The sequence below is a fragment of the Pseudopodoces humilis genome, chromosome 6, assembly GCF_049639895.1.
Source record: "Pseudopodoces humilis isolate 2021_Gansu_Grassland_sample_001 chromosome 6, ASM4963989v1, whole genome shotgun sequence".
NCBI lineage: Eukaryota > Metazoa > Chordata > Aves > Passeriformes > Paridae > Pseudopodoces > Pseudopodoces humilis.
Window position 1 is genome coordinate 10,498,248 of NC_142205.1, and position 24,882 is coordinate 10,523,129.

At 37.4% G+C, this 24,882-nt stretch overlaps 1 protein-coding gene across 3 annotated transcripts in view; it reads left to right on the top strand.

The window, feature by feature from the left end:
* ACOX3 (acyl-CoA oxidase 3, pristanoyl) overlaps positions 1 to 24,882 on the top strand; it is a 31,858-nt gene that overhangs the window by 1,424 nt on the left and 5,552 nt on the right. For 2 of the 3 annotated variants that reach the window (XM_088056502.1, XM_005517866.3), the window contains exons 2-14: positions 918 to 1,096; positions 2,572 to 2,805; positions 3,811 to 3,882; positions 4,626 to 4,715; positions 5,181 to 5,324; positions 6,177 to 6,265; positions 15,922 to 16,018; positions 16,432 to 16,614; positions 17,925 to 18,047; positions 19,636 to 19,756; positions 20,228 to 20,347; positions 21,517 to 21,630; positions 22,993 to 23,108. In XM_088056502.1, the coding sequence (XP_087912628.1) occupies positions 929 to 1,096; positions 2,572 to 2,805; positions 3,811 to 3,882; positions 4,626 to 4,715; positions 5,181 to 5,324; positions 6,177 to 6,265; positions 15,922 to 16,018; positions 16,432 to 16,614; positions 17,925 to 18,047; positions 19,636 to 19,756; positions 20,228 to 20,347; positions 21,517 to 21,630; positions 22,993 to 23,108 (1,671 nt within the window). In that variant the 5' untranslated portion in view covers positions 918 to 928. Of the gene's footprint in view, positions 1 to 917; positions 1,097 to 2,571; positions 2,806 to 3,810; positions 3,883 to 4,625; positions 4,716 to 5,180; positions 5,325 to 6,176; positions 6,266 to 15,921; positions 16,019 to 16,431; positions 16,615 to 17,924; positions 18,048 to 19,635; positions 19,757 to 20,227; positions 20,348 to 21,516; positions 21,631 to 22,992; positions 23,109 to 24,882 lie in introns of those variants that run through there. The other variant, XM_014263199.2, reaches the window with a different exon arrangement.

Consider the following 24,882-nt stretch of genomic DNA (forward strand, 5'->3'; position numbering starts at 1 on the left):
ATCTGTTTATTTGGCTGGAGGTTGAAACACTTTCGCAATGTCTTTTTTTTTTTTTTTTTTTTTTTCTTTTTTTTCTTTTTCTTTCCAAAACTGTTGCACAATACTGGAGCTGCATCTTCCTTGAACTGATTTGGAAGTCACATGCAGAAATACTGTACTGCTGTTCTCTTCTACTGTGTTTGTACTGTTCAGAACTAGGGAATGACCTCCATGAAAGGATAAGGTTGAAAGAAAAGAGAGGTATCAAGGAGGTATATCAAGATTATGAGGGGGAAAAAGCAGACTGCTGAAGTAGTTTCTGTACTTCATTATGTTCAAGGTCTGTACTGAGCCTTTGGCCAGCCCTCGGCCAGGATTCCTATGTATACCTTTGAGTTGCTTCTTTCAGCCAGTCTTGTTAAATTGTGTCCAGCTTCTGCTGCCCTGTCCTGTGGTTTTTGCACCCTCCAAGCACAGCAGAGATCTCTGCTGTCTCTGTGATGGCAGGAACTGCTGGGTGTACCGTGAGCAGCAGAGGGCTCTCCAGCAGCAGCTTCTGGAAGCAGCAGAGACTCAGCCTCTACTTCTTTGTGCCGGGTTCTAATGAAAAGCAGGATTCTCCTCTCCTGAACCAGTGCAGTTGTACCTAATGACAGGGAAATTCTGCAGGGTCAGTGCAGTTTTGTAGTACTCTTACCTGACCCATAGATGCACCCAAGTAGCCAGCAGACTTCATGGGGCCTTTCTCCATTTGTTGTTTAAGACATGGTATTTTCTCGCCTGGGACTTTGATCACCCCCTTTTTATCACCCTCATACGTTTAAACAAGTTCATCATGGATTTAATTAACAACTCTTTTAATTTATTTTAATAATTAAAAAAAAGCAAACCCATACATCTGTGGTGCTTCAGTTTGTGTTTTATCTTGTTTGCTACAGTTTAGCTAACAATGGCATCCACACTGAATCAGAAAAAAGTGACTGGCAACCAAAACTCATGGGATAGTTTGCTGCCAGATTTCCCTAAAGGCCCGCTTTCCAGATATCGTGACAAAGCTTCCTTCAACTGGAAGGAGATGGCAATATTCATAGATGGTGAAGATATCATGCAGCTGAAGGTAAATTTTGCAAGAATTGCAAGCATGTTTTAATTGTGGAGGTATCAGTGGAAGTAAGTATGTTTTTTAAAAAAAAACATATTCTAGCTAATAATACTTTAACTACATTACCTAAATTATAGTTAATAATATTTTGTAAATATGGAGCATGAAAAAATTTGATTTGCACAGCCAATTTTCAGAACAGAGCTGAAATTTTAAGCAATCTACTCTGCTGTCTCATAAGACCAGTTTAATTACTGAACATCACTAGAGGGGAGACCAGCAGGTGCTACATTTCAGAACCTGAGTGTTCATTTCAGACTGAGAACTATACTATACTTCTTTACTGTTTGCATTGAATCATAGACCCTATGGTTTTGCAAGGTACTTATGCAGAGCTAAGCTCAAGCCTCTGTCGAACAGTATTTCTGTCTTTGACCTGATTTCCAACGATGTTCTGTGTTTGCATTAATGCTTATGTGGCGTTGCACTTGGAGATTAGCATTTGAATCTTGCCGAAAGCTAACTCTACCAAGAAAAGAGATTAACTGCAGCACAGGAGATGGTGAGGAAATGCACGCGTTGGAGATATATGGGAGGACAAAGGGCGACCTTTTGGAAGGTGATCTAGATTTGTATGGATTTAAGCTAATCTTGAATCTTCACCATAATTATAAAAATCCTAGCTGGTAGGTCAGGGGAATCGGAAAGGCCTGGTTCTGTATCTGACTGGTGTGTGTTAAAGCACAGAAAAAAACACAAGTTCTCTGTGTCTGAAGGAGTTTCAAACCTGTGTGGGCATGTGGAGTTGTTTACACAGAGAAAGGGAATGACTGCCTTTCAAAGGAAAGCACAGGAGGTCTGGGTTTCTTCCTTCTTATGTGAAAGACAATTAAGAAGATGTGGATATCTTGAAGACACAGCTCTGGGATAAACAAGGTGCCATAATATATTATCTAATACAAAAAGGATCCAAATGACAACATTAAAAGATGCATATCCCCACACTGAAGGGCTGCATATTGATGGTTCCATTAAATGGAGCCTTTTTTTACTTTCATCTGGGAACAGAGCAGTTGTGGTAGCTTAATGGCTTTACCATCATTGCATATTTCTAACTGAAACTCTAAGCCCTGGAGTTTTACCTTTATTCTCAGAGTGAGGGACTTTTTCCCCTTAGATTCTGCCAGCAGCTTCATATATTGAGACAGTGAAGCTGCTACACAAAGCAAGTAAGTTTGACCATACTGTTCTTGTGGATTCAGAAATAATCAATGAATCATTTAATGGTGAAGAAGATGTCATAAAATTTAGCTGCAAGAGCTGTATATGACAGGCCATTTAAATGTATTTTTTAATTCTCTGGAATTTTTGGTTTATACCTTCCAGCAAATGACTGTAGTTTGCGACCCAGTGTTACTCTAGAAGAAAGTTAACTGTTTTTGTTAATGCTTTTAGGTTAATATTCTCATGTCAGTTTTTTCCTCTCCAAGAACAGAATCTTCTCTGCTCTGGAAAATGACCCTCTCTTTGCACACCATCCTGGAGAAGATTTGTGCCGTGAAAAATATCAGGAGGTGACATTCCTGCGCTGTAAAAGGCTCTTTGAGTATGACTTTCTTACTCATCAAGAGATGATGGAGAACCCATTAAGGCTTTTTAATATGCTGCTCTGTTTAGGAATGTACGATTGGTCTCCATGTCTCCAGTTTGTCTTACATAGTGGTGTAAGTACACTTCAAGGGTTATAGTGATGTATGTTTGTATTTAAGTAACTTCTAATACCATAATTCTGTTGCTTTATGCCTGTTTTATTAAAACTTGATATTTTCCTCATCCTTTATTTTCAAAAATGGTATTAAGTTTTAACTGTTTAGAAGAGTCAGAGAGCTGTGGGTAATCCTTGTTGTTAAACCTCTGTCTCAACTGGAATCCCACCTGGAAAGTAAAGGTAATGCAGTACAGACAGAGAGCAGAAAAAATTTTGATGCCTTCTTTTGTTTACTCCTCTGCCTCCTCTCTAGGGCAGCCAAAGAACTTGGTTGTTGGTGTTGCTAAAGATTTGCAGGTATCAGAAAGTTACCTGCTCTAAGCCCCAGTGTCTTAATGAAGGGGAGAACCCAGAAGTAATGGAAAGCAGTTCAAAATTTCTCACTGACATCAGTGGCTGTATTCTATTAATCAGTTTTTTCCCAGATGGATCTCTCACAAAGAATGCTCAACATAGCTGGTCAAATATTATCACTTTCAATAACAATTAATAAATTAATTATTAATGTTCACATAGCTGGGGAGCATCTAGGAATTGGAGTTTTGTTGTGTGAATACCTATGTAGGAAAACTGAAGGTAGCTTTCAAATCAGCATTCTTGTTTGATCTTGAAGCAGCTACCTTCAGTTTCCGATCTGTTTGCAATAAAATGAACTAAGATAGTCTTGAAGTTTTCCTTTGCTCAAGGGAACATCACTTATGACAAGTGGGAAGAATTTTTCAGCATTTGCAATGAAGGCTTGAACAGGTTAGAGCTGGGAGAAGTTCAGTCATCTGTAAAGGGGCATTGACAAGATCAAATCCTGACTAACCTCCCCCAGCTATAGTTTAATTATTGTTTACTATGCAGCCCACTTTCCCTGGTCTCTTTACTGTCTGTGATGTCTCACTATTAAAAATCATGTGCATTTTGTGCTTTTCATCACAGGGCACTGATTTAATTCATTATTCTCTTTTTACAGTTATTTGCATCTTCAGTTATGAGTGCTTCTAAGAGATTTGTACACATTTTGAAACAGGCTTATAGCATGAAGGTAATTTTTTCTAATAATTTGTGAGAAATGGACACTATTAGACCTGTGTCACTATTTGCAGTTTTGTGTAATTTCTGATCTCTTCACATACCTAGGTATCTCTAAATGGCAAAAGAAAATACCGTGGAGCAGATTCAGGCATTGAGCTCTGACTGTCCTCACTACTAGCTCATAAACCACTTCCTGGATGTGTTTTAGGCTGTTGAAGTTAACATCCAGACAAAATTTGGGAACTTTTTCCAAAAGGCAGTAATAGATGACATTCCACCAGTTTAGGTTCTGTCCTGAGTCGTTTAAGAGTATCCTACTAGAATACTCTTAACCATGACGTGTTGCCATAAAAATTCCATTCTAAAATTATAAAATGGAAAATAATAATTTCTTAATGCCAAAGAAATGCCACATGGAGTTCAGTGGGGACTCGGGACCAAGTACTCCGCAGAATAAATGCAGCCTGTCTGATACAAAAGGTGCCAATCCTAAATAGTTTCTCCAGTGTAGGCCATGTGGGCAGTGTTCACTGTCTGGCCAAACCCCCTTTGACTTTTCAAGGTAAATATTCTGAGTGCACTTAAACTGAGCTTTGTGCTTCTTTTGTTGCTCTTTATCACTTCCTGTTTTGTATTGGGGGGTTTTCGTCAAGTTATTCTCCAGTAGCTGAATTTTAAATCATTTGAAAGTCTTACAGTTTTAATTAATGTAATAAAGTGGTCTTGAGTTGTGCTCTGTATCTCCTTATTTAGATTTTTGGATGTTTTGCTCTGACTGAACTCAGCCATGGAACTAACACCAAAGGCATACGGACTACGGCCACATTTGATCCTAGCACTCAGGTTAGTTCCTGACACACACTGTCAGCCAGGCTTCCTTTCTGTACAGAACTGTGTAAGGAGTTGGTCACTGCACAGGCTTCAGCTGTCGCAGCTGAAACAGCACTGTCAGTTCTTTACTTGAACTCACAGCTCAGTTTAACCTATGACCTAGGAAATGCTTCCCAGCCTATGGAAAAGACCTGCTTTTCTGTTTTTTTGACTGCTTAAATGAGCAACTAACAAAGCTGAGTTTCAGGCTTTATAATGAGGCAATGAGCTTTTTAAACTCTAAACTTTTTCCTTAATGCATGTGTTCTCTCCAAAGTGGAACACAATAAGAGAGATCTCAAGTGCTGGGATGCAGTACAGAATAAAATCCTTGCAGTTAATGAATATTTTCAAAACATTGCCAAGGTGATGAAAAAATAATAGCTGTGACCTGATTTTTATTATTTACATAATTTTCTGTTCCTTTCCTGATTACAGGAATTTGTCATCAATACACCTGACTTTGAAGCTGCAAAGTTCTGGGTTGGTAATATGGGGAAACATGCCACACATGCAGTTTTATATGCCCAACTCTATACTCCTGATGGACAGTGCCAAGGATTACATTCCTTTGTTGTACAGGTAGGGTGGAAATTTGCTAATCCTTTTATTCTTTTGGGGAAGAGTGGGTTCAAATTAAAGACTTTTTTATACTATTATTTATATCTGACCAGCTGATTCTTTATATAATACCTTCACAGTTTATTGCAGTTGTAACCAGGTTGTAACTTTTTTTAAATGTTCACTGATTTTATGAAGGTTATCGAGCTAGTTTTATACTGTCAGTTTTCTGCAAAAACTTTTGAAAATACAAAAGAGCTGAAAAGTCTCTAGACCATCATGGTGCTTATATAGTTAGAATTCATCTGTATTCTATGTATGAGGTGCTGAAAGTCTTGCACAGGGCATCAGATTATTTATGTCTGCCAGTACTGCAGGCTGATCTCCATGAAATCTGCAAACTTCCACCACAGAAATAATTTTAAAAGATTGAAGGCATCAGAAAATATGTTGGTGCAATAAAAAACTTGTATGTAGTAAAATGAACTAGTTGCAGACTGAACAAAGTTTATTACAGAATTGGGGAATACCTCAAAGCTGATTGTTACATAAAAATCCCATTGGTTTCTGCTGGGTCTGTGTACACCTGAAGGAGGTTTCAGTGCTAGTCTGATGAGAGAAGTCATCAGTGTTAAGGGATATTTAACACAGTGGTGTAATTAGTGTCATCTTTCAAAGTAATTTTAATTAAAATATCTATGTCCTGAATGAGAGGATGCACAAGTATCCAGGATTATGTGCTTGAAAGAAACAATGAGATCTCTTTATCATTAGGAACAGGGTACAAGTTGGGAATACTTTCAACCTTTGAAACATTCAGCCGCTAACTTTCATTGTTCCATTACTGAAATGTTTTGTTTTACTTTCCTACAGATTCGAGACACGAAAACTCTCCTACCAATGCCAGGTGTGATGGTAGGTGACGTAGGAAAGAAGCTTGGACAGAATGGGTTGGATAATGGGTAAGTCATTACATTGGAAAGAGAAAACATTCTAGGTTATATCACAATGTAGTGGTGCAAAGATCCCCCTATATCTGTTCTGTCTTTACTCCTGAAGTGTTCACTAGTGGTTTTGAATTGTTGATATTTCTAGAAAAAGACCCCAGACTGAAAGATCTTGAATTTCAGTATTTTCTATCTGAATAAACGGCCTTTCAGCCTTTCTCACTCTTTAAAATGTGAAATGCTCCTGGTATTCTGTGAATGTCCCCAAGCAGTCTTGCAGTTATAGACTCTTCAACAATAATAATGGAAAAAAAAAATATCTAGTAAGTTCTGAGTAAAGAACTTTATCAGCCTCTGCACCCATCTGGGTGTAAGACTAATTATTTTTTCTGTTGATTTCCAGCCCACAGGAAAGTTAGTGGCGGTCCCCAGACAAGGTTTATTTTCAGTAAAGATTAAGATTAATGAGGCTGAAGGGAGAAACTATGTATCTTGTTTTCACTATGGGATTTCTAGACTGCAGCCAAGAAAGAGAAGGCTAGTTACTTTCTTCTGTATTATGTGTGTACAGTTGAATTAAATACTTGGCTCCATTTCTTTAGTCATGTACAGTTGAAATAAAAATGTACTTGGCTCTGTTTCTTTAGTCATGGACTCCAAGGGCCTTTCTCTGTCTACTTTACTAACCGAAGGTGTCTGATGGGGTGGAGATACAGTGAGGAAACAGAGGTCAATTTCTGCATTAAAACAGTCATTATGTAAAAATTATTTAAACTCTTGCATTAGTTAACGTAGCTCTGTATAAAGACATAAACTTTAAATGATGAAGAGTGGTTTCACTTCTGTATGCCTCAAATTCGCTTCTTTCTGTTGATTCAGTTTGTTACAGATTTATGTATTGTCCTTTAAATCAGACCATTGCAGTAAACACAGTATAGACATCTTAAAGTATCCTGGTTTCAAATATTATGGCTTTGACTGACTTTCCAGAAGGTTGTAGGAATTTTATGATTATTTACCTCATTGTGTTGATTCTCTGTTTCCTAAGGACACAGAAGAAATAAATTTTAAAAACCCAAAACAACCCAAAATTAATTCATAGATCAAAACCATGAGAAAGACGTGAAAAAGGGGATGTTTAAGGATCGGTGGGTATTTTTTCCTGCTTCTGCATTACAGACTAGTAACCACCAGATGGCACAGCAGCATGGGCCTGAGTAATCTAAATGTTATTCATATTTCTGTAGAAGTATTTAAATTCTGCTGTTCATTCTTATATTGCAATGTAGATTTATGTGCAACACAGGAAAGAAGAGTAAGCTTGTTATGTGACTTTAAAATGTACATGATTTTAAATCCATTTCTCCATTATCTACTGGGAAAAAAATTAGTATTTCTTAAAATATTGGTAATAACTGAATAGTTTGAAATTATAATCCATAAAATACCCTTTAAATGTGATACCAGTGACTTCTTATCTTAATGTTGGATGGAGTCCTTTATCTCAGTTGATATCATATGTCATTTAAAGCAGTCATAGGGCATTTCTGTTTACTTTGTATATGTTGTTTAACAAAAAAAATAGTATTATGTTCAAACAGTAGTTCCCAAAGAGCCCTAATCATGGATATATATCTCTTCAGTATGCATTAAGACAGTCCCTTCATTAGAAACCTTAAGACAGCACTTGCAGATTAAGAGAGAAGGATGAGGGAGCCCAAGGTTACCCATAGACAACCCCTCATTCAGCTAAAAACTCTAGGGGCCCGTTCCTGGACTACCTTAGCTGCTTTCTTTTTGGAGAGGTCTAAGATTAGAGGTAGGCCAACTGTTCTCAAGAACTAGGGAACCACGTTTTATTCTGCAGCCTTCCTGCTCACTCTGAGATGTCAGAAGTGTCAGGGCTTGCAGATGTCAGCTCTCAGAAGGTCTGGATGGGGACTGGAGAGGAAGTTCTGCATTTGTTTGCAGAGACAGCAAGCCATGCCACACTAGAAAATGGGCTCTTGGCTGCATGATCTGCAAAATGCCAGGATCCCCAGGGAGACATTTCACCAGATAGTGCCTTGTCAGGTGCTTTCCTTGGCCATTTAGCAGTCTTACGTTCTTGTTTATCCCAGATAAAGCACAGACTTGTATGTGGAGAGGAGAAAACCTTCCCTTATGCTGTGGCTACAAGTATTAGTCTCCACTACATGCATTGCCAGGCTTTATTGAATGTGTTTGTGAAGTCTGCTCCGACTACCATGAACACCTAGTAAATCAGGTTCCATGTAGTTACACTCAGGATATGTGGTCAGAGTGGGGATCAGAGTCTGACATCTCTGACAGAGATGTTTGATTTTGTTCCTGTGCTTCAAGAAATTTATGCTAATAATTTTCAATATGGACAGAGAGTTAAGTTTCTGAGCAGTAATGGAGGTCATGGAGGAGAAATTCCAGAGCCTCCTTTCTTATGCAAGAAAACAGAGTAGTTGATTGTAGTTGTCCATTCTGGCTTTAAAAAGCAATCTCCTGGGTTATTTGACTGAAAACTGGTTTCCTACTTATGCAGAGTGTAATGTTTTTAGTAAGAGAAAGGGTTTCAGAACTAATATGGGAATTTTGCAGTGTAAATCCATTTCTAAAATTAACTTTCCAAATAATTCTCATAGTTTGATAATTTGGATGTCCAAAAATCACATGGTGTTTGCAGGTCTTTGTAACTTTAGCTAACCTGACAAAAAAAAAAAAAAAAAAAAAGACAAAATCATTGTAAAATATTTTAAAATATTTTTTGTTCTCTAGGACATTTGCAATAATCTGTGTATTCAACACATGAAAGGGTTAAAAATAGATCTCTATTTTTTCTTTTGGAGAGTTTAGACTGGTTTTGTGTTTTATTACCAAAATTAAATCAGACTACCACCAGGGGATGCAAATGCTTCAGTCTTTATTTTATAATATTGAAATGTCCACCTGTTGCTAGTGCTCTGGCACTCTTTGATATATGCTGCTCACTGAGGACCCAAAATGGTAGTAGCTGGGGGAAAACAAAACCTGCTGAAAAAATCCCTGGGTATCTGGGATTTCAGGGGCTTGTCAATAAAATGTGTGGAAGGCATAAGGAGTCAGGAGGTGACACACACATAAAGCAGGAGCTGGGCTATGTGTTGATGTGCATTTCTGTTTTCTTCCTTTAGTGTGGGGTTTCTTTTGTTGGTTTGTTTGGTTCTTTTTTTGGGGGGGGGGGTTGGGGAAGGATGTACCTTTGCTACTGGAACATGTCCCAGATTACCCATTATTTCAGTGCACATCAGTAAATGATTGGCACTGATTTGCTGGTGAACCAGTTTCATATCCAGTTTTAACTAGTAGCAAATTTCTCCTTTCCTCTCTCCAGAGATGGAAATGCCCAACTGAATCTGCATGGGGAAGAGTGAAAATCATCTATAATTGTATTTCTGAAGTGGTGCTTACCATGCCTGTCTTTGTAGAACACATTCTGAGCTTATTCGGCTGCATCCACTGATAACATATATACTGTTTGTTGAGCAGATAAAATCTTTTGTAAGGGAAGAACTAAAGTAATGAAACTCATTTTACCTTAAGCCTTTGTAGGGAAGAAAAGGGTCTTTCTGGAGGAAGAATTGTTAACTGGATCTAATGATAATCGTGGGCCTGGGAAAACTGATGATGTTTATTAGCAGTTCAGCAGCCTTTTGTGTACAATTAAAATGGGGTCAATCTTTGCACACATACAACACACTAAAATGTTCAGCATGTTCTCTAGCAATCAGTGAGGCCAGATTCAGTTTTCTGGATATGGAAAACAAAACAAAACACCCGAGAAGGAATGGGTAAAGGGGATTTATTGGACAGAATAGCAATAAATTGTGTAAACTAATCCCTTCTGGAAAGAGATGGCTCAGAAAGCCCTCACTATAATTCCTTGTTTATTGGCAAAGATAGGATATATCACATGACTTCCAAGCCTTTACAAATGTTAAATGTTAGTTCTGACTTTGTTTTTTCATCACTATTTTAGTATCAGTGCCAATAATACATTATGATGCTGCTATTGCTAGTTTAAGGACAGAGCAATTAAAGTCTAGCTCTTTTTGTCTTCTACTATTTATCCTCTTAATGATCATTTAGATTTTGCAACTGTTGCAGCTATTTCAGGAGGAAGATAGGAGGTATAATACATGGTTGAAGCCTAAATTGTCTTTGGAGCTTCATCTTTCAATCTGAAAGAGTAGCTCAGCGAAGATAGTATCCATAATCAGCTTCTTTGGTTATTTGCGTCTACTCTCACACTGTCTTTTTTTTTTTTTTTTTTTTTTTTCTGCTGTGATGAACATTTATGTAGCTATAGGGGACTCAGCTAGGGAACTGGAACAGCCTGAAAACTTATAAAAAAAACCCACCATTTTTTGCTGTCTTCAGTCAGATAATTTGACAGGTCTGGTTCACTGCAAGGCCTTAAGAGTTTTGGTACAGGAAAAAGAACAGAGATGTAAGAAATGTAAAAAAAAAGTGTAAAAATCGGTCCTGCTTCCCAAATAAACCAGCTTGGGCTTGTTTAATATTTTTTATTGGCTTATAGCTTCTGACCTAAGTTTCAAACAATTGCAATAGCAATATCTGTGAAGTGGTTATAGAAGAAAAAAGAATGTTAAAATGCTCGTACCTGTATTTATGTTATCATGAGAACTTTAGTCCCTGTGAAAAGTGCCACTTTCACAGTTAAAACTAGCTATTTTGCAAACACATCTTGCATGTTTTCAGTTTAAGTTAAAGCCATGATTTTTGCAGCAGAATCATTGACATTTCCCTGCTTTGCCCTCCTCATGCAGTTTCTGCGGTCAGGTTTGGACACTGTGTGGGTACATACAGTGCTGTGCCTGTTACTAGGCTGTGGTCACACTGCTGCAGAGTGCTGCCTTATCCCCTCATTTTTGTCATGTTCATATGCCTCAAAACTACAGCCATAGCAACTTCACACTGAAAGGTACTTGATGTGGGTGCGAATAGGGAAAGGTAGATTTAGATCTGGTCACACATTTGTTTTTTGACCTACAGAAGGACAGCCTCACATCTGCAGTGAACTTCAACCAACCATTTTTGTTCCTTAGCAGAGCTCTGTCTGCTCTCAACAGCTGCAGGAGCTGCACATCCAAAGCTCCTCGCAACATTGGCACTTGGAGTGTAAGAACTTCAATGTGAGTGGGTCTTTGTGTGCCTGTGGAGTCCATTAGGATTAGGAGGCCTATAAACTGCTATGTTGTTTTATCATTGCTATAGCAGAACAGAGCTGCATTCTTAGATTAGAGCCTTGATTGTAGAAAATAAAACTAAAATAGTGCTGTTTTCCCCAGTTTCACTATAACTCTTTTCAGCTCTAGCATTTCTGTGAGCTTTAGTCTAGAATATGTGGCAATTTTCTTTCCTTCTGCAAGTTTTTCATCAAACCTCTGAAATGTTATTCTTCCCAAGGTTTACTGTATCCCATAAACAGCCCTGATATCAATTGACTCACAGCCTTCCCATACCATTCACCTGCTTTCTGTTTCTGGCTGGAAGTCTGGCACTAGAGATGATTGCACCATCTCTAATGTAGTCAGTAACAAAAGCTGGCAGAAAAGGCATTTTAGTGAGTCTGAATTTCACCAAAGCATGTTTGAGCTATTTGTACTATAGGTAACAGTTTATTAGTTTAGTACTGGCAAAAGGAGCTCGTAGCTTTTCCAGCTGCTCCTCTTTTATCAGCGTTACTGCACACCAGATGAATTACTAATGCATGATTTAAAGTCAGTGAGATTAACTTAGTTTAAAATGTTCCCTAAACTACTGGCCAAAGAACCCAAACAAGAATGCTGCTATTGGAATGGCACTTCACCCTGCTCAGCTGCTCTTGGTAGAAATCTGTGTGATACAGTTGGGTTTTTTCATTTGTGGTAAAAAAATCTGTCTATATGATGAAGAATTGCACTTTGCTGTAGAGCCCTGTGATATTTATTTAAAGTGACAGCTGTCTGTCTGTCTTGCTGAGAGGTCTTAATCTCAGTCATGCTACTTGCTGTGCTGAAGAGGCCCTGAGTAGGGCAGCTTTCAAACCTCTGGTCTTGTCATCACTGTGTGAAATTTAGCCATTTTCCAAACTTGCTGGTACATGATATCCCCATGACTGTGTATACAGTTCCATTATTGTAAGATATTTCTTCAGTTCTTCAAGAAGATTTTCCCCCTAAATGCGTTGACAGATGTGGGCCAAGTCTATGCATTCTAGGCTAATAACCATTAAAAACGTGATCGTTGACTTCATTAAATCTTATTATTTATTTTTAATATGTTCCAGTATCAAGTTCCAATTGGCCAGTATGTCTAACAATTCCCAATAGCAAAGTTCTTGGAGAAGGAGCATAACAGCAGTTGGCAGCAATCTCCCAAGGTCGCTTAACCCACCAGTCCTGTGAGGTTCTGCTTTTATTTTCAACACTCGTGCTTATAGGCAAAATATCTTATTTCTTTACACGTGGAAATTTTCTGTTGAATTTTTAATTGCTAGTTCTGCTTCTCTGCTTTGCTTCTTAAAATCTTTGCCATCTGATATGCATATCCATATATATCTTTTTATAATATATCTATAATGGATAATATCAAGGGAAAATCTAAACTTTAAAAACCTGTTACTTGAATTTATTTTGATTTTAAGAAAATAGACTATCATAATGATAAGAAATTCAGTATTCTGGTTCACTAGCTGTGAAAGCAGTTATTAAAGATGGGTGTGCTTGTTTTTTTTAATCATAATAATTTTAAGTCATCTTTTATGTGGTACAGAATTAGCTTCCTTATATTTGTGTCAGATTATAATAAAACTTTCTTGAAGGTTTTTCACTCTTTCCAACAGAAGACTTCCCTTAGATTTAACTGTTTGGGATTGTATTACAGCAAGTGAAAGTGGGTAAAATTGTTGAGGTAATCTTGGGACCTTTTTGTTCAGCACACATCTGTCACATGTTCATTATGAGTAGGCATGGAATTTCTAAAAGTAGGCAATTGATATATAGATTTATAAAGTAACAGCTTTCAATTTGCTTTTTATGAACGCTTGAGTCTCAGTCACAGGTCAATATAAAAAATTTTCTACAACTGCACAACTTTGCTCAGTGAATTGAACAAATCACTACAGTGTAAAACACAACACATAACAGAGGATAATTTGCTGTTTTATTCATTGTCATTATCTACCTGGTAACAAATGACAGAACAAAAGAAAATGTCTTAAATTTGTACCAGGGGAGGTTTAGGTTAGATACTGGGAAAAATTTCTTCACTGAAAGAGTGTTCAGACATTGAGACAGGCTGCCCAGGGAAAAGGGGTGGAATCATCATTTCTGGAAGTGTTCAGAAGATGTATGGGTATCGTACCTGGGGATATGGTTTAGTGGTGAACAAGGTGCTGCTGGGGTAATGGTTGGACTCTGATATTGGAGGTATTTTCCACCCTAATGGCTATAAACACTGCCATGAAATCTTACGTTCATCACGTATGAGGCTAAGCATCTTCCAGAGATGCATTTGCAGAGAGAAAGCCCAAGAGCTGGAGCCCTTGAAAATATTGTCTATATAAATATGTGCCCCAAATACTGTATCATCTCTCTGTTAGGTCAGTTCTTCCTTTAGTCTGTCTTATAATTCCAGTTTTTATCACCCATTCAATAGCTTTTTAAAATAATATTTCATTGCTTTCTTCCATGCATCCCCTCCTACTTGTGAGGGATCCTTACAAACATCCATGGAGCTCATCACTCTGACTTTTTTCTTAAAATTCTCATTTGCTCTAATGGCTTGTAAAAAAGTGCCATTGATGAGCTGCTGGTGTGCTGTGACTGGCAGGCATCCTGTCAGGAAAATATTCTTCAGTAATTAGTGTCTGCTTCACTATTTGAACATATTTGTAGCTTCCTGCCTTATGCTTTCATTGTAAGGTCCTAGGAGGAAGCACCTTCTTGGAATTCTATGGATGGACAGCAACTGTGAAAAATACAGTGTAAACCAGAAACCTGAACCTTGCCACACACCCTCTTCTATAATTAAAGTAATGAATAATAATAATTAAAAAGCTCAAGTTCTTTCTAAGATGCATGCTATTGCTTAAAAATATCGCTTGTTGTATAGCTTTAGTTGTGATTCTGTTTGGGATATAGGGAGCAGAGAATGTGAATTTAGCCAAAAGATCTTTCTAGAAAGAGATTTTTTATTTTCAGTGATATTAAAAAAATATTAACGTAGATGGAAATCAGATTTTTTGGAAAATCTGAATTTGCTTCTATTACAAAGTAGTGTAGTCTCACTGAAATTGGCCTTTAACAAAGCACTTATTAGCGTTGTTGGGGCAGCTGGCTCTTGGTTGGGATAGCATGTCTTTCTCTAAGTCTGAAAATACTGAGTTTCTCTAAGGCTGAATAAATTCAGTATTCAGATATGTTTCCTTGGAAACAACTCATAATTTAAAAGCACATGCAGCAATGCACCCCTTATGTAATTTATTAATGTGGAAGACCTGGCTCTCATGAGCCATATTAAATAGATTAGCCTTTATTGGCAGGAAAAAAGGAATTTTCTTTGATTACAAATACAGTTTTTCAAGTGCTGTTAGATAGTGAGATACTTGTGACGGGTTGATACTGCTGCTATTGTGCCAAACTGTGTTGCCCATTTGGGTGAAACAGTTCAATCAGTTTCTTCCTGAAGAATATGAACATATCAACATTCTCCCTATCTTAAGAACTTCCCTCTGTATTTCTGCTAGAGTGCTGCAATTTAGAAAGGATTATCTTGCTATTCCAAAATGCCACATTTTAGGGAACAGAATTCCTAATTTGAGTTTAAACAAAGGAAAAATTCCCTTTCGGTCCCTTCTCAGAGCACTATTTCAGCTATGTCCTTATTTGTATTGCAGTAGAATGAGTGATCCTCACAGATCTGTATTTTAGACTCATAAAAATATATAGTGTCTCTATTCCAAAGTAGTCTCCAGACTGGACTAAACAACACCTCAAGAATATTCTGCAGAATTGTTTGAAGAAGGGAATTACTTGGAATGAGAATGGCCCAGTCCCGTTCTAGGCAGCAGAAGGAAGTTGTTCATCTTCCCAAGCTTTTTGACAGCTGAGATACCAACCTAGGCAGCCTAAGTCATGCAGCCTGAGAATTCAGTTCAGCTTTCTGAGGTGTCAGTGAAAGTATCTGGCAAACTGCCTGTGTACAAGGTTTTTTATAAGTAATTTCACTTGTCCCTTCCCTTAACCAGAATACATTGCTCTTCCTTCCATTACTTTGTTACTTCTTTTCTTACAAAGCTGCTGAAATGGTCTCTTAGAGTCAATGAAGTGGGGTTTTTTTGTTTTGTAAACATCACCTCTTAAAAACAAAATTAAAAATCAGAAGAGTTACAACAAATAATTTCTCTTCTTGAATTTATTGTGCTGCTATAAGTCTGCAAGTCCTTGTTGTCCCAGCCACATTTGCCTAAAATTGCCGACCTGGCCTGATGAGCACTGCTTTCAGATCACTGATGTGCCTGAGATAATTTTGCAGCCTCATCTTTCTTGTGACCTTTTTTCTGTAATAAGAAACCTCAGACTATGTAGACATTTGTGTTTGTGTATTTGTTTAAACAGATTTGCCGTGTTCCACAATGTCAGGATACCTAAAGAAAACATACTGAATATAGCTGGAGATGTCACAGCTGAGGGGACGTACTCGAGTTCTGTCAAGGTATGAAACAAAGGTCTTGTTTCATTAAATATATAAAAGTATATGTAGGTTGAAAGACAGAGCAATGAGCCTTGTATATCAGGAAGCTCTGGATACCTGAACTTAAGGCTGTTGACAGTTTCACATGAGGTATGAATGTTGGTTTTTTTAATTGCATTTCAGAGATGTCTCAACTCACCTTGCTGGCTTGACTGAACTTCATGCTCTTTGCACAACCCCACTGATCCCAAAGAGTTTAGAATTTGACTGTGTTCAGGCAAGACTGTTCTGAGTCTCACGTGAATACCTCATCTGAATGAGTCAAGAAACAATATTGGCAAAATTGCTTCTGATCATGTTACCAGGTTGCATCTTTATGGGGGTAAAATGAAATGTTAACCTCAACATCCATTCTGTGCTTTCTATTCATTCAGAATGTTAAAGAACGTTTCAGTACAGCTCTGGGATCCTTGTCCAGTGGCAGAGTTATGATCACAGCATTTTCTGTGACCAATTTAAAGCTTGCCTTGGCAATAGCCATTCGCTTCTCAGCTGCTCGCCGTCAGTTTGGACCAACTGAGGATGAAGAAATACCTGTCCTTGAATACCAAACACAGGTAAATACTTTGGAACTCAATCTACAGACTTCTATATATGAAACTCACATTCAGAACCACTACAGATCACAGTAGTGACTCTGAAGTTAGTGAAATTACCTGAAGCAACATTCTAGTACAGCTGTGGGGGTTCATTCCAACTCAAAATCTTCTTCTGGCATGACCAGGCTTTTAACATAAGTTCTTGGAATAGCAAAACGAAAAAAAAAAATCATGTTTCTCTGAAGTACCTAGAGACATTTGTCTTCTAAAATAGTAACCTTTTAACAGAATGACTGTCTTACAGGCACATGCAAAAGTACTGCAGATGTAGAAAGAAAAACACCACTGCTTCTTTTGTTGCTGCAGTAAGTTTCTTATTTGTAGCCTGTATGCTTTAAAAGTATAGAACTCAATGACATTCATTGTAGAGAAATCTCAAGCTAATACTTGAATTATTGAATTAAAGAGGATTATAACCAAGGTTTACCTGCAGTTTATACAGATGAAAAACAATTTTTGGACTGAAAAAAACTAGAAAAAGTGCATTGAGAATAACTGGGGGGAAAGAGAAAACTCAGATCTGCTGAATGACAAAGGTTAATACATAAGAAGTGCTGAAGACAAACCTGCCCAGTTGGTCCTTGCAGTGTCCAAGGAATTTGCAAAAGTCCAAGCCTTTTACCAAGTTGACACTTACCTTGCAATGTTGAAAGATTTCATGTATTTATACAACCTGGTGGAAGGTGCCGTCCTTCCACCATTTCTGAATAAGCCAGGGTCTGCTTTCCACTATTCTTTGAGTCTTAATTTTTCTCAGTTTTGGGTTGTTCTGTGGGTTCTGCTTACTGAAACTCTAATTCTCTTCTTCCTTTCCCACAAACACTTTAAAGCAATTTTTCTTTTCCTTTGTGAGCCCTTTGTGAGCCCCATGAAATGGCCCCATGAACCTCTGTCATGTTTCTACTGAAGAAACTTATGAATCATGACTGACCCTGACATGCCAGACATTTTATAAACACATGGCAAAAATATGTCTTTGGTCCCCAAAGCTTCAGTGAACTTTTTCCCTGGTTTAAGAGAATGCTTATCACAAATTCATGAAACATGAGAACTAAAAGAATACAACCATAACTTGTATAAAGAGAACAATAACCACCTATAACATAATTAAATGTAATTAAATTAGATGATAGGTGGTTAATGTTCTCTTCTCCATTAAGCGGTTTTCCATTTTGAACACAGTAAAAATGAATGAGTTGGTTCAATATAACTATTTAAAACATATATCAATTTGTGATCAAATCAATTTAATTATTTTTTTTTCCCAGCAATGGCGTCTTTTACCTTACCTGGCTGCTGCGTATGCCTTAGATTATTTCTCAAAGTCCCTGTTTGAGAACTTTGTAGAGTTCTTTGCAGGTGTGTTGACAAAGCAAAGGAGTCAGAGACAGGTGAGATGTTACATATTTTCTCTTCACTGAATTCTTACTATAATAAAGTGTAAACTGTTAAATGGAAGACCTATTTAAAGTCTTAGGCTCTCTAATGATCGAGAATGACAGAGCAATTCTCAGAAATATGGGGCATACAAAGTACTGATTGAAGTTGCGTTTAGAAAAGCAATCAAATTAGTTTTGATGGAATGATTAAAGTATTATTGATTTCTGTGAGATTGAAGGTTATGGTCTCTTGCAGAATTTTTTATCATAAATATATTATGATGGTGTAAATTCAGTTTATAATAGTTGGAAGTGATTCTACAGGGAACATATATATCAAAGATTTTCTGAAAATATACTAACCTTAATTCCTTCACAGACTCTCCAAGTCTGGATTGAGTTTGCAATTCAAATTCATGCATTAAAATAAATAATGTTAGTGAAAAAAGTTGACTTTTGAGTCTTAATGGGGAATTTTTCATCCACAATCAGTCTGCTGGAAGTCATCTCTTTACAGAGGAAATAGTTTAATCTATCACTCTCTGTGCAAGGACTGATTCTGAATCAAATTAACTGCAATAATGTGTTTTTACAGCATATAAATTTTATTTATTTTTATAATTTTTGGCAATAAAAAATTTGAGGGCCTACATATTGGCTGTGTATTGCTCATGTCTTACTTAAATCCTCAAGGATCTTTCAGCTAGAATAAAGCTCACAAAATAATTTATACTAATGGTAGGGTATTTTAATTTCTCCTCTTTGCACAAAACACAGAAGAATTTAATTGATTTTTTCTGTGATACTTCATCTCTGGAGATCTGCAGTGCAGTCACTAATCTTAGGGAAAACAGTGGCTATCAGAAAAAGGTCATGATAGGAATTAATATCATTGCTGAAAATTTTAAGAATGTAATCCTTACATTTTTTGCTCTACAAAAGATCTTAAAACAAATACCACCAATCAGGGAGGTGCTCTTAAACAAGCTTTGGTTGTATCAAGCCCCTGTCTCCAGAAACCAGAATTCCAAATGTATTTTCAAAGGAAGGTCAACAGACTTAATGTAAATGCAGGCTACTGTGATCCTCTGGAGTCTCTGAGGGTGTACATAAAAGTTTTCCTGCTCTTTGCAAAACTGATGCTTAAAAGATCAGTGAAAACTATGTAGGGCAATAAATACTATAAATATCATGTTGCTGGCTGGGGAGAGATAGGATAGAAGCTTTTTCCGGACAGGCCACCCTCAACCACCTGCTTCTCCATTTTTGGGAGGGAAAGCTTGGCGGTTAGTGAACTAACTCACTCAAATGCTGTGCCAGCTGGTACAGGTCAGCTAAGATGCACCCATGTGCCCATTACCTGACACAAATTATTGCTGTCTCATATAAGAAAGTTGGTGCTGGAGGTTTCTCAGTTGTGGCAGGGTTTTTCTGTGGCACCAAAGAATATGCTTTGCACGTACATAGATCTCAGAGAGTTCTATGCCTGTATTTCCAGTTACTGTTCTTTATAAAGCAATACATGTATCTATGCTTTAGGTGGTCACCAAATTAATTTCTATAAAAATTATTCCTCGTTTATAATTTGTTTTTTGCAAAGGCTGATTTGGGACGTGAGATACATGCTTTATCTTCTGCCAGCAAACCACTGGCATCTTGGACTGCTCAGCGGGCAGCCCAGGAGTGCCGAGAAGCTTGTGGAGGACACGGCTACCTTGCCAGTAAGTCACAGACACTGCATGCACTGATCAGAAAGAGAATGGCTATTTTGATGAGTTCTTCGACTTCTATTCTGCTATGATTTCTGAATTTTAGCTATATGTTTAGAAAGTATTTTATCCTCATATCCATATTTTTAAACTTTATTTCATACCTGAAGTCATAAAAAATCGCCCTAAACTCATACAGGATCCGCACCAGCATTTTGATAGACTGTACAAGTAATTCAGTCTCAATTTTGAATATAAAGATGCAGACTTTATAGATGAAAGTTTCTCTTGTAAGTTAAATGCCACACTCTTCTAAAATCTTTACTGTACAAGGTAATGAGTGAGTTTTCAAGCTCATCTGTTTATAACTTTAGTTTTACAGGAAGAGATGGCTCTCCTGCATTTTATCACAGAATAATTATTTAATCTCTCTTAGTTTTTCTGATGTGTTGCAATATATTAAACTGTGCACTTCTTCATAAGTGAATCGTCTGGGTGAAATCCGAAATGACAACGATCCAAACTGCACATATGAGGGAGATAACAATGTCCTGCTTCAGCAAACCAGCAACTACTTAATGAGCTGGATGGATTGCATAAGAGGTATGTTTTCATTGTGGAATCTTATGCTGTACTCAACAGTGTGTAGCTAATGGAATTAGGAGGTAATTTCATACTGAAAGCAGTTGACAGTCATTTCATAATTTTGTGGAGCATAAATAATGTGCTTCAGACTCCATCATATGGTACATTCACAATACAGAAATATTTGCTGCAAGAAATAGTCTTTCCCTGTCTTGCAGAAGCTAGCTGTAGATGTTTTGCCATCCCTAATCAGGTTAAGTCATATCTTGCTCCCTGAGAGGTGTAGTTTAGTTCAACCGAAATTCCTTAGCACTACATCCAGGTCTGGGGTGCTAAGCAGAAGAAAGATGGGGACATGTTATAGAGGTCTGTGATAGAGGAGGCATCAAGATGCTCAGAGACCTGGAGAACCTCTGTTATGAAGACAGGCTGAGAAAGTTGGGTATCTTCACCCTAGAGAAGTTTCATTATGGCCTTCCAGTACTAACAAAAAAGAGGGAGAGCTACTTTTTACATAGACAGATAGTCATGGGCCAAAGGAGAATGGTTTTAAACTAAAAGATGAGAGTTTTAGATTAGATGTTAGGAGGAAATTCTTCTCTGCAAGGGTGATGAGACACTGGCACAGGTTGGCAGGAGAAGTGGGTGCCCCATCCCTGCAAATATTCAAGGCCAGGCTGGATAGGGCTTGGAGCAGCCTGGTTTACTGGAAGGTGTCCTTGTCCAGGATGGGAGGGTTAGATCAAAATGGTGTTTAAGGTCCCTTCCAGCCCAAACCATTCTATGATTCTGTGACTCTGTATTGGTAAAGTCATCATAGGTCTGTTTATTGTACTTGGAACAATTCATATCACCTGACTTGGTAGCAATATCCATCACCACATCTTGTAGTTCTCTAGATTTTGTTTCAGTTTTCCAGCAATGACTTTCATTAGCATCATACAGAGCTGGAAAACTCAGCAGTTGGAGTTTAATCTTATGGGGAATAATTATAGGCAGTGATGTCAGGTTTTTCCACGCTTGTCCACCAGTCCTCTTTTGGCTGGACTAGGCCATAATAAAATAAGTATTATGGCCTAATTGCATCTGGCCTGTCAAGTGTATGCATGGCTTTGTAATAGGCTTTTAGTTCCAAAAAGTCTGGTTTCTTTTCTCATAAATCATTTTTATTTTCTCTGGTATTTCAGATAAAGCTCCTTTTGAATCCCCTTTGGGAACAATAAACTTTTTGCAAGACTACCATCATATCCTTGGCTGGAAATTCACAGCCATTAGTGTTGAAGATTGCATGGACTCCTCAGGTAGGCTTCTGCTGTTATTAAACTGATTCTAGAATTTTAAATTCCTTTCCAAAGGAAGGGATCCAGAAATTTGAAATTCAACCTCTGCTGTTTATTAGATATTTGTCATGTTTGCTGACGTTTTTTGTATTATATGCATTTTTATTTACTAAGAACATAGTTTGCATTTCAAAATACATTCTATTTTCCCCAGATTCTCTTCTGGAATGGAGGATAGCATCAGATATTATTTTTCCTCTTTTGTTCCTCTAAAATAACATGTCTGAGTTAGGGTTTTTCACTAGTGTATTGATGTTTTCCAGCTTTAAGGGGATTGATTGCCACTACCTTCTATCACTAAATAGCTTCTTTTCGAAAACTATACAAGGGATTTACATGTTGAAAAGCCATGAAGTTCATCTGCTTTTGACAGTTGCTTTTGATTGTATAGAGAAAAATGAGTAATGATGGAAAAGGAGTTCCCTGTAGTTTTCCTGCTTTACTCTGCTATAATCAAGTCAAGTATGACATTAGATAGATGCTGTTCCCATTTGTGCATCACTGTGAGCCCAGATTGGCCCTTGGACTCATAAGTTAAAAAGAAGCTAAAAAGAATACCAACACATAATGAGAGAGCAACAGCACATGTTCTCTTGTCTCATGTAATACCTACTGAACCAGACCATAGTTTAAAAAATACCTGAATCTCTTTCTTTATTTGTTCTGTTAGAAACTGGACTGTTAATTTAGATGCCTTAATTTAGGCAGCATGTAAACACTCCCTATACCCTAAGGTATATTCTACATTAAATCTTCAGCTAAGAAACAAGCAAGCAGGATTCATGCAGGCACTTTATGCTGAATAACTTTTTACCTTAATAGTTCTAAGCTGCTCTTAGAAATATGACACAATTATGTGCAAAGATAGTAATTTAAATGTGATTACATTCAGCCACCAGTGAAAACAATGTTGCAAGTCACTTTCAGTAATTGTGGAATACCTTCTGTTCTTGTATTCTCAGAAGAGACTTTGTACCTTGCAGGCCTAAGTCTTAATATGGAAAAAAAAAATAATAAAATTTATTCAAGTAAGAAGTCTAAGATGAGCTGTGGATACACCTTGTCTTTCAGCTTGGGGTCAATTTGAAGTAGTGTGTGGCCAGACATGGTTATGTCTTCACTCTCCACTCTCAATCTGACTGTTCTCTCCAGATATTTATTGTATCTACATTAATGGACAAAGTGGCATGTCAATGGATTGATTAACTAATGCTTTCACTTTCCATCTCAAGAAACAAAATCTGTGACTGCACCAGAATTTTCATGTGACTTCTTGCATCATAAACATGAATGTTAAGAATTTTGCTTTTTTCTTTTTTATAGTTCCTTTAGCAGCTTATAAATGGCTGGTTTGCTACCTGCTCCGAGAAAGTCACCTAAAAATGAATAAGGAGAAGCAGGCTGGACGAAGTGATTTTGAGGCAAAAAACAACTGTCAGGTAATACTTATTAAAACCTTTCTTATTTTTTATTTTCACCCAAGTTTGTCAGTTTCTGTTAGTTTTATCTTCTTGTGTCATAAAGTACAATTTCCTGAACCATAAAGCAGCAAGTAAAAAAACTAATAAAACTTAATACCTGACCGTGTGCATTGCATAAAACATGATAGCATGAGGACAGTTAGACATCAGCAGAAGTCTTCCAGGATATATTCAGGACATATTTTTCTTCAGAAAAGTTGCAGGCATGTGCTGTGTGATGTCTGCAATTTTGATAGCACAACTTCTGAGGACTAAATCTGTGAGTATTAAATACACTGCAGCATCTGATTATTACTTCTCCATCTGTGCTTGTGGCCAAATACATAATGTAGGAAAGAATCTTGCTCTGGCAGGTAGGTAAACTAGATGACCTAATAGGTCTTTTTCATCTCTAATTCCTATAGTGCAAAGTACTCATGAGAGATACCAGACTGACAGCACTGGAACCTGGAAAGGAAACATTGACAATTTACATATAGCAGATCCACTCTCTCACCAGAGAGGTTTAACAGCTAGGGATGGCTTAACTCCAAATTTCAGTATTTATCCCCGAGCTCACCACATTCCTCTACTACCTCCATGAGAAAAATTGGCTCACATGAAGAGTGAATACTTGTCATTTGTCACTGAGAAAGCTCAGTTCCCTGAGGATGGTCAGTGTCATTTACCTTATCTGCAAAGCTAAAAAACAGCAGGAAGGAATAGTCAATATTCAACCCTGCACCTAGAAAGACCGAGCCTGGCTTCAGTAAGCGGTGATCTGTGTGAAGCCACTGGTAGAGGGGAGAAAATCTTTCCTGCTTTTACCCTAGAAACAGCTTATTAGAGAGGCTCTTCAGGGTCAAATCCAGGTATATGAATTTCCAGATACTCCAGTCTGATTGCCTGTCAGTTAGCCAGGTTTTGATGAAGCTGGTGGTGGGGCCAGTGCATTAGAGAGAATGGTGAGCTCAAAACTATGAAGATTGTCTTATTTAATCTTTATTATTGACTGTATTAATTAATTTTATTATTTTATAAATAAAAAGTATTTAAATAAAATATTTAAAATTCAAAGAGGTTCAGGCACACAACTTCTTTTGAGATAGGTGTTGATGTGCTTTAGGTCATTAGTTTTTCTTCTCTCCCTACAATTCATCCTCAGGACAGCAGGACTTTTTATTTTAAATGTCATGCCTCAAAAACATCTGAAAATGATTTAGAAGCTTTGCTTTGAAGACATGTACATATTTGATTTAAAACTTTCTGGGCATGAAGAAACACTTTTCTGTTAGCCCAGTGGTTGACTAATACAAAATATTTGTTTATGCTGTGGGGGATCTGGAAGAGATTCCTAGCCTATCCCTAGGTTATTTTGGTTTGGGGGCAGCTTGATAGAAACAATGCAGTAGTGCAAGCAGTGGTAAAGAGGAAAATAAAATTATAGGGGAGAACAATGGGAAAATAATCCTCAGTGTTTCGTTTGTGATGTTCAGACTTATTTCATTCTGACTAGGGAATTAGCATATCTCAAAAAACCATCTAGTAAGGGGGCAGTCCTCCGTAATGCTGCAGAGAACAGATGTGTATTTTGCTGTTCATAGACATAAGTGAGCCACTGGACAGCTGCTGTTGAGAGAGACAGTGATCTTTGGAATATGCCTTTCTTACATGCTTCAGTTGATCTAAATGCAATGATAATGCAAGTATTTAAAAGAAAATAATTAAAACTAATCAACTAATTCTACATGAA